This window comes from Apus apus, chromosome 9 (genome assembly GCF_020740795.1).
Source record: "Apus apus isolate bApuApu2 chromosome 9, bApuApu2.pri.cur, whole genome shotgun sequence".
Lineage (NCBI taxonomy): Eukaryota > Metazoa > Chordata > Aves > Apodiformes > Apodidae > Apus > Apus apus.
Window position 1 is genome coordinate 13506891 of NC_067290.1, and position 11483 is coordinate 13518373.

The 11483-nt window shown below is 44.2% G+C and overlaps 2 protein-coding genes across 6 annotated transcripts; one reads left to right on the top strand and one right to left on the bottom strand.

Annotated features, from left to right (window-relative positions):
• Window positions 1-518: 518 nt before the first annotated feature.
• On the bottom strand, window positions 519-8583 carry GLT8D1 (glycosyltransferase 8 domain containing 1). 5 transcript variants are annotated; one of them, XM_051627220.1, is made up of 10 exons: window positions 8493-8583; window positions 7203-7262; window positions 6989-7087; window positions 5491-5707; window positions 4740-4857; window positions 4263-4347; window positions 3935-4047; window positions 3232-3398; window positions 2975-3087; window positions 519-2203 (listed from the first exon to the last, which is right to left on the bottom strand). In XM_051627220.1, the coding sequence occupies exons 2-10, from the start codon at window positions 7216-7218 to the stop codon at window positions 2013-2015; spliced, it is 1119 nt and encodes a 372-aa protein (XP_051483180.1). In that variant the 5' UTR covers window positions 7219-7262; window positions 8493-8583; the 3' UTR covers window positions 519-2012. The 5 variants fall into 5 exon arrangements, with proteins under 5 accessions (XP_051483180.1, XP_051483179.1, XP_051483182.1 ...); XM_051627219.1 differs by having other exon boundaries at window positions 8336-8565; XM_051627222.1 differs by lacking the exon at window positions 8493-8583 and adding an exon at window positions 8209-8227.
• Window positions 8584-8694: 111 nt separating this feature from the next.
• On the top strand, window positions 8695-10886 carry SPCS1 (signal peptidase complex subunit 1). Its single transcript, XM_051627224.1, has 4 exons — window positions 8695-8823; window positions 9451-9510; window positions 9813-9899; window positions 10699-10886. The coding sequence occupies exons 1-4, from the start codon at window positions 8788-8790 to the stop codon at window positions 10819-10821; spliced, it is 306 nt and encodes a 101-aa protein (XP_051483184.1). The 5' UTR covers window positions 8695-8787; the 3' UTR covers window positions 10822-10886.
• The last annotated feature ends 597 nt before the right edge of the window (window positions 10887-11483 follow it).

Here is an 11483-nt window from a genome sequence, read left to right on the forward strand (position 1 = left end):
GATAGAGCATGACTTAAGCTTTCAGTATACTTTTGCAAAACTTGTAGAACTTTCACATATAAAGGTTGGTTGGAAAATGCTGCTGATTTCAGCTAGGCTTTTATCCAAGCACAAGCACTGCTTTTTACGTTCAGAAGCTTCACTGAGGTAACAGAGGTAATTGTATTAGGAATTTGTCTTTGCTGGGGATCAAGCTTCTTGTTCCTACTTTTGTTCCTTGAACAAAAGTCATTTCCTATGTGGCAACAACTGGTAACAAAAGCAAAATGCTGCCCTGTTACTGCATTCAGCCTATAGCACATCTGGGCTGACAAGATAATTACCAAGAGGCCCTGCAGCTGCTCAAAAAATTAAGCATTTAGAATAAACACCTGACACCAAGCAGCTTCCTCCTATGCACCTGTTTCCTTATTAACTTACAGCTCTGATATCTGTCTTCTTTAATAGATAGTTTTAATTTCCCTAAGCATATATTTAGGTACAGTCTTCCTGGGCAGGTTAAAAAAATATCAAGTGCAGACAGTCACATGCAGTTTATTTAAGCCTGCTAAAACATCCTGGTCATCAGAATTAAGCTGGTGTCAGTTACCCTAGTACAATGTTTCAAAGCTTGGTAACTGAACTCAGTTCATTACTCCCACCACTTAAAGGACAAAGAATGGTTCCTGTTCATCAAAACCCAGGAAAAGAAATGATAGGTAACAAACCATAGATCAGCATCCATGACAGAAACAGAACCATAGGCAGTGATTTCCATGAGTCAAGCAGTTGGAAATCCTTCTAAAGAGTATAAAACTATATCCATACGCATGAACACACCCTTGAGCTCTGCTGCCCTGCATCTCGGACCGTGCAACGCTGGGCCTGTCACTGCATTAACACAAAGCCTCTTCTCCAAACATCTACTGAGGACTGTTCACAAGCAGGATTACTGAATAATAGCCAGTACTCAAACTTCACAGTACAGCTATAAAAAAAAAAAAAAAAAAAACAAAGAAACCCCAGAAAACATACCTGTATAAAAGGTGATGGGCATCTGGCTGCAAAATGGCACAGGAATCTTGCTTGCTGAGTTTGAAGGGTCAGACTGAGAAAGGCACAGTGGACAAACTTCTATAGCAGAGCCCTGCTCGCTTGAAAGAGCTATAAGGAACTTAACAAAATTAATCTGTAATTCATACAGCCCGATGCCCAAAACAAATGTGCACAATTTTAGAATGAGATTGCTTTTACAAAGATGAGATCAACTGACTTCGGTTTCAATCACTTGCTACTGTATTTAAGTACAGAGGAAACAACACACTCCCATGTATCAGATCAAGACTGGAATCAGATTGCTGTTTACCTGAGCTTTGAGTCAATATGTTAAATTAGCATTTATTTTGAACAGTTTTCTCCACCATTTTACAAAAGTTGTAGTGTTCACTGGCAGTTAAAACCACTTTGCATAGTGAAATAATACTTGAAAAATTCATATTTCAAAAACAAGATTCACTTTTGCAGAATTCTGCAAGAAAGGCTTACACTGAAATGTCTGGGAAGAGATTTCATGCAAGAAAGAACTGTGGATGAAACTATTTCACAGGATGAGAAAAACCAAACCAGAACAAAACCTAAGCAGCTCTTAATTACATACAGTACATCACTGTGCAGGTTTTGCATGGTGCAAGCACCAGATGAAGTTGTATCTCGTTCTTAGAAATAGTTTCTTTCTGTAGCTGACCAAATGATCCTCTAGAAAACTTGTGGTAAACAGCAGGGGAATGTACAACAGACAGAAATGAACTAACAGAAGTGCCAGTTCATGGAGATCCTCCTTTCTGTAGTGCTGCTGGAGCAGCGTCGTATGTCACACACAAATGAAGTGAGTCTCCTTTGGACCTGCACCTTTCAGAACTGCACCCAAGTGCTCCTGAAGGCAAAGACTGCTCTGTAATACAAGTTGACTAAAAACAGCTCTGCTTGGCTCCAGAAGTTTCCTGAGAAAATGCCATCAGTTACTAAAATTGGCTCTACTTTGCTTCATAGGCTTCTGAATGTCTGCGGATCAGGCTGAACTTGCCGGTTGGGTCAGGGATGTACCACTTCTCCCAGACTTCAGCATATGAAGCTGTTCTTCCCCAGGGTTTGAAATGTCCATTCCAATGGAGCAGCTTGGCAGCTTTCACAAACTGAGGAGAGTACCTTTTACCAGCACTAGACCCTTTTTTTAAAAAAGAAGCATTAGTGCCTGAAAGAAAGGCAGCAGGAACAACAACATGCAGTATTTTAACTTCAAAGCAAAGGATTTTAATTTCAAAAGAAATTTTGTCATTTTTGGGGAAAGGAAGTGATACAGGAGGGAGAAATCAGGGCAAACTGAAAAACAATCAGGAGCAACTGACCTGTCCCAGTATCTATTTTACTGTACTGCCTTAATTTCCAAGGTCTTTAAAACCCCCTTAATGGATTCAGCAGCCTATGTACTGTTCACTGGAAACAAAAGCCAAGAAAGCTCTCCCAGCACTGGGGTTTCAGCAGTGGCAGAACAGATAAAAATGTCTGTTACTCTCAACAGTCTTGAAGGAGATGCCTAGGATCACTTCAGATATAAATATGTATGTGGAAAAGGAAAAGGAAAACAAGAAGTAATTTGAATTAAGACAATTCAAGAACTATCTCCCTACCAGTTCAAAAAAGAACATGAAGAATCAGCCCACAAGCCTCAGGATGGTACTGCAAAGCAGTGTTTCTCAAAGAAAGGCCAGGCTGGATGGGACTTCGAGCAACTTGGTCTAGTGGGAGGTGTCCCTGCCCATGCAGGAGGTTTGGAAATAGATTATTTTTAAGGTTCCTTCCCACCCAAACCACTCTGATTTTATGATTCTGTGATAAAATAGAAGAAAAGATCCATTTGCTTCATCATCTACTGAGTGTCCAGCTACAGATCTGGAGAATCACACTGGGGGAGCAGTGTGACATGTCTCATACATACCAAGATGCCGGACATTCCACATGGGGTCAATACTGGAATGTTGCTTGTAAAATACAATCAGCAGTGGAGGTGTTGTGATGCTGCCAGCCAGAGTCCTACTGTAAAGTTCCTCTCTGGAAGAGAAGATTTAAAGAAGTTGGGAAAGGATGCCCTAAATCAGTTGTATCTCTTTTGCAGCTGCATGACAGGAATCCACAGATTCACACACAGCCCTTCCTTGACCAGTTAAATATCATCACCATAACCCCTGAACTTACTCTACGTTGAGTGTCATCCACTTCTCCAGTTGCTTAGTGATGTTCTGTAATTTCCACTCTGTCAAATTGGCAACAAAAACTCCTGGATTGAAAGAGCAGGTGTTGGCTTTCATGGCAAGCTTTCGGATGGTTTCTTTTTTGTAATCTAGAAACCCAATGTAATTATACTGGAAAGAAAAAAAGAGAGTAGAAAATAGCTTAAAACTACTATTTAAAGAAAAATTTTGCACAGCTCCCAACAGTGAAGCACAACTTGAAGTTGCCAAAGCAAATACAGAGAAAAAAAGCTTAAAAGGTCTAATATTTTAAAAATATTATTATATAAACTACATATTTTAAGAATGCTGCTGGGTCTTGTTAATGCTACATAGTTAACATGGTACTTCCAGAAAAATTACATTTTTTACACTCAAAAATGAAAAATTCTCCCTTGGATGTTCTAAGACCTCCCACTGTTTCTCACTGGGAAACACTCTCATTGTAAAGGTCAGCAAAAATTCAAAGTGCTTTTACTGCACCTAAACAGAAACTGCAGGCATCATCTGCAACACAGACATCAGAGTAAACAGATTTGGATAGGGACATTGACACCTTTAGATTCACTGTGTTTGGAAGTGAACCCGCAAAAACATTAAAACCAAGTGCCTGTTTCCAAAGCCTGGGATCTATGGCATTGTTCCCACTGTATCAGGATAAAACTAACCTGATTGCCTGCTCCACGGACAGCAACTTTATTAGTGGTTGAGTCACAATCATCTGAAAATGCAGCTGCATGTCCAGGTTTCAATGGAGTGTTGTAAAGTTCAAGAATATCATCTGAAAAATGGAAGTAAGCACAGAAGACTCAAAAGCAATCCTGATTAAGCGCTGAGTGACTTTTTGCTCACTCCATTGCTACAGCAGATAAGGCCACTCACTTTAATCCAACTCATTCATATTTAAAATTTTTTTACATCTTTCCTTGAAGTAGAGGTGTTTGGTGACTGTGAGAGATGGCATGCTGAGCTCAGCATAAGACTAAGGTCCCATACCTTGCACTATTACATCATCATCCACATAGATGGCCTTCTCTGCATGAGGGACCAAGCTGGGCAAGTAGAATCTTGCAAAGGTTAACTGTGAAAACAAGAAAGCAAGAGAAGAATTTAATTAAAAATTGTCCAAGTAAATGTGAAATTGAATACTCCTGGCACTAATGTCCAAGACAACTTCTATCAAGCAAGTAAAATAGGCAGAAACATCATAGAAGTTATTGAAATAAACAGGTTCCACCAAATCCTGGTTTCCTATTGGCATGCTTCACATGCAAGCTGCTGTAGCTAGCAGCAAAAAATGGTACTAGGCATGCATGTGTAGATATTCAAATCCATCTCCCACTATCTGGAAATTTATTCTTACTGAAATTTAGGAATTCTATGCTAACAGATTTGGTTTTGATCTCTAGACATGTTCAAAAGCCAGTATCAAAGTAACTAATAATTGCAAAAAATAATCATCACAATCCTCACTGGTTTTAAAGTGTCTGCCTTTTGAGGATCCACTTGTACTTTCCCTTCTAAGACACGAGGATCAAAATCCAAAATTCGGTATCTCAAGTTTTTCAGAGCAGTGTTACTCAGCCACAGCCTGCAAACAGAAAGGCACAGATTTTGTTAAATGAGACAAAATCAAATGAAGAGATCTGATTGACAGTGACACAGCTCTTGATCTGGCCACTCCCTTCCCTATCCAATAGACACACATAAGGAATGTAAACTATGGCTGATGGTGGTGGTGTCCCGTCTGACTGCAGGTGTGTGCCTGCTGTCAGCACTCTGTTACGAGGTTGCTTCTTTTTTTACTAGAAATATAGACCTGTTAGCACAGATCCTTAAAAAAAAAATAAATTAAAAATTGGTGTGAATGGATGTGGGTAAAAATAAAAGGATCAAAGAACAATCTAGAAAAATGGAGACACCTCATTCCCAGCATTTGAATGGCTTAGCTGAAATGTAGGAAGTAGCTTTTACAACCCTCCACCAACAAACTCCAACCCCACTGGCTGGATATAAATCCACTGGAAAAGATGGCTCTCGAAACATTACCAGGAGGAATGACTGCAGGACTCCTCACAGCAGCCTTGCCAAAAAACTGCAACAAGCAGCAGCAGACAGGACTGCAAACAATTTAGATGAGTGCAGTTCCAGGGAAAGTCAGCTCTTCCTCTTTTCAGACATACAGTATTTACAGTATTGTGGGAATCTAATGAAAGATCATTACCTCAAGTGATCCACAGTATCATTCAAAGTAACAATGTAGAAAACCACGTTGGATCTGGTGTGACGGTAAATACTGTTCATGGCTGCAATGGCACCCCCAAGCCTCTCATCTGATGCTGCAATGACCACAGAGATCTCCTTATCATTCCTTGCATCTGCCAGCCTCTGGGGAACTGCAGGTATGAAATCTATCGGCTGAAGTCCTAACGGGTTTGAATCTGCAGAGTACAAATGGCATCACACCCTTCTTTTATGCAAATTAAACACAGACATTATTACCACACTAAAATTCCCAACACCTTAAATTATTTCTACCATGCAAGCACTTGGATGTCTCAGCTGAGGTATGGATCACAGCTTGCCTGAATCTAACACATAAAATATAGCACCTGCTCTTGAGAATCCAAACTGTTAATGAACAGAAAACATCACACAAATGAACTACATACATTTAACCATACATACAAGCTGCTAAAACAAGGCTTAAATTACAGCAGGCTGCACTTACTGTGGCTCCTTCTGCCATGTCTATGATCTCACTGATCTCCCTATTCTCCCATTTGCCCTAGCCACCTGCCAGTCTTCTCTCTTCACACATGCTTTTTTTCCTACTTTCTTTTCCTCTTGGGTAGGAACCAACAAAGAAGACAAAAATTCTAAATTGAAGTCACAGCTGTGAATTTTTTCCCACCAAAGATCAAGGCATTAAGTCCAGCCCAGGTTTACTGCAGGCACTACAGACCACACAACATTATCCAAGTTACACTCAGTGTGCAGCCAGGAAAAGGGGAGATCAGCATTGAAATATACTCCCAGACACCATCGCCTGTAAAAGCTGGCAAACTGCCCACTCACTGCACTTTTTATAACCAGGCTGGCACCTTTCAGATGACCTGGACTATTACATATTGGATAATTTTAGGTAATTTGAGGAACTCAAGCAAGCAGGGGCTTGGCACCATTCTGCTGTTACAAAGCTGGCTTCTGTTTGCCACTTTCTGAGGACAGAGCTCAACAGCTGTGACTCCAGCTGAACCCTGGTTAAAGCCTATCAGGCTCCTGCTCAACTGCTGTTGGGAAGCACCTCTACAACTGCTACACAGCAGCAGCAAACTGGGACAAACTGGGACGGTTAGTGGGGACACAGAAAGGCTCTGTGGGACCATGTGTAGTTCTTAAAAGTGGACTTCCAAAAATGAAATGGCTTTGCTAAGTAAACCGAATTGTATCCTAATGACTCTAAAGCCAGAAGGAACACTTACTGCTATCTCACCTGGCTTCCTGACAAAAAGAGTCACAGGATAGCAAGAAGAGACAAGCCCACCAAGCTGATGTTTCTTGGGTATTAGAACAGGAGCTGATCTACTCGAAGTACAAAAATTATATCTTTTGATGTAAATTATTGATCATTATCACACACACAATTTCAGCTGTTTTCTGAAAGCATGTGTTTTCCTGCCAATCTTATATTTAAAAAAAAAAAAGGCAACCCAACATACCTGACAATTCCCGTTTCAAGAAGTCACTGAGGCCTAGGAAATTATGATGAAGAACTAGCAAAAATATGACAACAGCCACTATAAGGATGGAAATGTTCACTGAAAATTTAAAAGAAAAAAGGTGATCAATATAACCAGAGAATGACTGGGCAACTCCAAAAAGTGCAGAAGAGATTTTTATTTTTTTTAATTAGACACACACATATACACATACCTTTCCTTAATGTCATTTTGTTCTTTTTATTTTATTTCTTAGCACAAGCTTCCTACGAACCTGCAAGAGAAGAAATGCCAGCAGTCACTTCCTCCTGGCAGTGCCTGCCCACAGGAGGCATGGCACACTGCCACCAGCACTGCCAAAACAGCTTCTGAATGCAGTGAATGTTTCTTTCTCTTGAAAGGACAAAACTGCACGTCACGTTTTAATAACTGAGCGTGGTAGCTCAGTAGGTACATAGCTACAGTGATGTATTTAAAGAACTCGGAGATTAAAAGGGAGACATAGAGATCTTGCTACTTCATTGAGAGAAAAACAAACAAACAAATTTAAACTCTTTCTGCCAGTCAGAAGTGATCTGGAAAGAATCTGGAAGATTATGTATGTTTTGGTTTGATTTTTTTACTGTTGAGCCAATTTATTAACTGCAAGATTTTGGCAGGGCAGAGACTTTATAAGATGTTAGCAAATAGCATTATACACTTTCAAACCCACAATTTATCTACATAAAATATAACAGGGTATCAGCTGAAGTGTCCTCACACACACAAAAAAGATCACAAAAGTGTAAAAGAAGGTATTACCATCATGTTATACCAGGGGATAAAAACTAACAGCCCCACTGCAAGCACCGATGCAATTCAAAGACATATGTTCATTATTTAACGGCACCCGACCGTGAAATCGGAACAAGAACTATGTGCCCCGGAGCGCGAGGCGGCTCCCGGGTCCCGCAGCAGCACTCGCACCACAGCGACACGCGAGACAGAGGCACAGAGACAGCTCTGTATCGAAAAACAAGACTTCCAGAGGCAGACCCCGCAGCCCGCGTGGCGCCCGCTCCGTGTCAGACACGGGCACCCGCCGCTGCCGCAGCCCCGGGAGGAGCGCGGCGCCTCCCGCCCTGACGCCCTAACTGGGGCGGCGATGCGGGGCTGCGCCGCACACGCACCTCCCGCTACCGGCGTCTACAGACCGCCCTGCCGCCCGCGGGAACACAAACCCGCCACGACACCGGCCGGCCGGCTCCGGGCCGCGCTGCCCGCCGGCGGGGCTGGCACCGCCGCGGTGTCCGCCCGGGACACGCTCTGCACGCGCCCCCGCACCACTGCCCCCCGCAGCCCCCGCACCGCAGCCCCCGCAGAGCTCCGCGCTGGGCGGGCCGGGCCGCGCAGGCTGCCAGGTCAGCAGCCGCCTCAGGCACCGCGGCTGAAGGTCCCTCCCTCGGGCAGCGGCTCCCGAGGCTCCAGCCGCCGGTGCCGGGAAGGCCGCGTCCCGCCCGGTTACCGGTGTGGGCGCGGGGACCCGAGGCGCGGGGAGCGGCGGGGCAGGCGGGGCCGCCCACGTCGGCCGGGACTGGCGCGGCGGGGCGGGGCGCAATGGCCGCGTTTCCGGCCGGCGCAGCTGCCGCTTTCCGGTCCCGCTGCAGCGCCGCGGGACGAGCCCGCCGAGCCCCGGGAGCTGCCGGGGCGGCCGATTCCCCCGGACCGGGCCGGGCGGGCAGCTGGGAACCGCCGCTGGGCGCTGACGGGGACGAGGGAGGCGACTGGGAGGAGGAGGAGGAGAAGGTTCCGCCGCCGCCATGTGGCACATCTTCCGCTCCATCCCCACGCAGATGGTAGGGCGGCCGCGGGAGGCCCGGCGGCACCGCCCGCGGGCCCGCGGGGAGCAGCGGTCCCGCTCCGCCCTGGGTGCTCACACCTGCCTGCGGGGGCGGCTGCGGGGCGGCGAGCCATGGGGATGGGGGGTGTGGGTCTGGAACTCCGAGTGCCAGCGCGCGGTGCCGGTGACAGCAGGAAAACCCCCTGTGCTGCTGTGCCTGTGCCGGTACCGCCGGAAGGGAACGTGTCTGCACGGAGAGACACGCCTGCTAAAGTCGTGCAAACACTGGTGACCCCCTAGTGCATCCTCTCAGACATACCTCTGGTCTGGGGTGCTGCAGCCATCGTGGTTTTAAGCTGGCGACGGTATTTTCAAGTTGCAACAGCGGTCCTGAACGGATGGTGCTTGCTTTTATCTGTCGATGATGTGGTCGAGACTGCAGGGGAGGTGTGAAGCAAATTAAAAGCTTAGTTCTTTTCACTTGAAGCCCAGACTCTGTAAGAAAAATAATCCAGTCTGGTTCGAAAGCTGAACAAAAAAGCAGAGAACCTGTGGTCAGGCTGACTCTAGGCTCTACCCTGAACGAGTTTAACTGGTACATTTGTTTTTGGGGTCACTGACAAAAAAAACCCTCTTTCCACAGGACTACAAGGGCCAAAAACTAGCAGAGCAGATTTTTCAAGGAATCATTCTTGTTTCTGCTGTAAGTATACTAGAACTATGGGTGATGGTAACATAAAGGACTTTGTTTTCTGATCTTGCAAACAAGGTTTATTTTCTGATTGTTTAGTTTAGCTGGGTCACTAAAAGCTTTAGACAACATCAGAGAGGCTGTCATGAATTAAGACTTTGTTTCTTTTAATCTTTAATTATTTACCTACAATTTTGAAAACATTAGAAAGATGTATCAATTACACTTCTGAAAAAACCTGTATTTTTCTTTTCCTTCTCATTTCCTGTGCCACAATTATTTAAGTATTTTGGTTTTAATTATTTTTTCCCCAGATAATTGGTTTCATCTATGGGTACATCACTGAACAGTTTGGATGGACTGTCTACATTGTTATGGCAGGATTTGCTTTATCATGTTTGGTAAGAATTTTTTTTTCCCCCCAACCAGAAAATACATGGTCTGAGCTGAAAAAAATAATTTAATTAAGGGTCTGTCAGCACAAATGTTTGCTGTGTAATTCAGGTTGTTGATACCTGTCTGTACTTTCTTTGATCTGTAGAAAGTGCTTTACAAGCCCGTAAGTGCCTTTTCCCAAATCTAGTGTGATTTCAGAGAACACTGTAATTTCATGCTGCTTTTGCATTAGTTTTTCATGTCAACAAAATGTTACTTTGAAGTCAAGCTGACAGCATTCCTGCTAACAGGAAGGACAGTGAGGTGTCCCAGCTGGGGCACACACCACATGCAGTTGTACACAGGGCTCTTACAGCTTTCAAGTGACCAGTCACTACTTACCCACACACACTGTAATTCCATGGCTTCACAATCCATCTGCTTCTTTCTTGATCCAAACATCCCTGGAGTCCATATTGCTACACCTACTCATCTCTGCTGCTAGACAACGGGAGGGTTTCTCAGGGGGTTAGAGGATGTTGGTGTTACCTCAGTAGTCTGGGGGTATGATCCTTTTTCCTTCAGGGTGGGTGCTGTTCTCCTCGTTGGGATGAGCTGGGCCCTTTAGTCATGCTGACCTGAGTAAGCACAGTTATGGAGTACACCATCTAAACTATACATGTATCTATCTTTCTGCTTTGAAATGGTATGAACTTTCTTCAGACTAACTGGTACAGTAGTTAGGAAGGAGATTTTAACAGGCTGTACAAAACACTTATCCAGCACCTTGATTTACATGTTCTGACTTCATTCCTTTTCCCTAAGCTGACGCTCCCTCCGTGGCCCATGTACCGCCGCAACCCCCTCAAGTGGTTACCTGTCCAGGAGCTGGGAGCAGAAGAAAAGAAGGCAGGAGACAGAAAGCCAAAGAGACATGCTAAAAACTAACAAATGTGGTTTCTTCATGCTGTAACTTTGTTAAATTTTGTTAAATGCATTTCCACTTGGAGATACCTCTTGGCTTAGTGCTTGGGTTTTTTTTCTTACTGCCAATACTGCCCGGAGTACACCAAGATCTGCAGAGGGTGTGAAGGCTCTGGATTTTGCCTGGAATTTCAGTGAAGTTGCTGGGAAGGCAGAGGTGGGGGGGGTTACCTTCACCACATCTCACTGAAGTATTTTAGTAAAACGGAACACAGCAAATCAAGTCTTGTTAAGCAGCTGCCATAGCCTAAAAGATAAGATACAGCTGGACATCTAAAACATTCGTAACTGCTTGTAAAACAAGCTCAGTAGTGTCAGGTTGTAACAAGTACTGTAAAACAGTGTATCCCCCACAGTTCTGAAAAGTGCTAAGAACTGGCAAGTATTCTAGGATAGGAGATTGGAGAATGACGTTTTTTGTTTAAGATAAACTTGGCTGGGTAGAGAAAGTAACATCTTGACTCTGCATAATACAATAGCTCTTGAAACTGTAACTCAAGCATCTAGTGTGTGAGAGGCAGCAGGATCCACAGGTATTGCACTTTTGTACTCCTGTCATGTTAGTCTCCCTCATAGGTGCTGGAGGTTACAGTATTTAAGCTAGAAGCAGGGAAAGAGACAAGCTG

Coding starts and splice junctions, on each gene's coding strand:
- GLT8D1 (XM_051627220.1), bottom strand. Junction 4,348..4,739: donor AGGCAGACACTTTAAAACCA/GTGAGGATTGTG, acceptor TTGTTTTCACAG/TTAACCTTTGCAAGATTCTA. Junction 2,204..2,974: donor GTGGAATGTCCGGCATCTTG/GTATGTATGAGA, acceptor TTTTAAAAAAAG/GGTCTAGTGCTGGTAAAAGG.
- SPCS1 (XM_051627224.1), top strand. CDS start 8,788: ATGTGGCACATCTTCCGCTCCATCCCCACGCAGATG. Junction 9,511..9,812: donor GAATCATTCTTGTTTCTGCT/GTAAGTATACTA, acceptor TTTTTTCCCCAG/ATAATTGGTTTCATCTATGG. Junction 9,900..10,698: donor GATTTGCTTTATCATGTTTG/GTAAGAATTTTT, acceptor CTTTTCCCTAAG/CTGACGCTCCCTCCGTGGCC.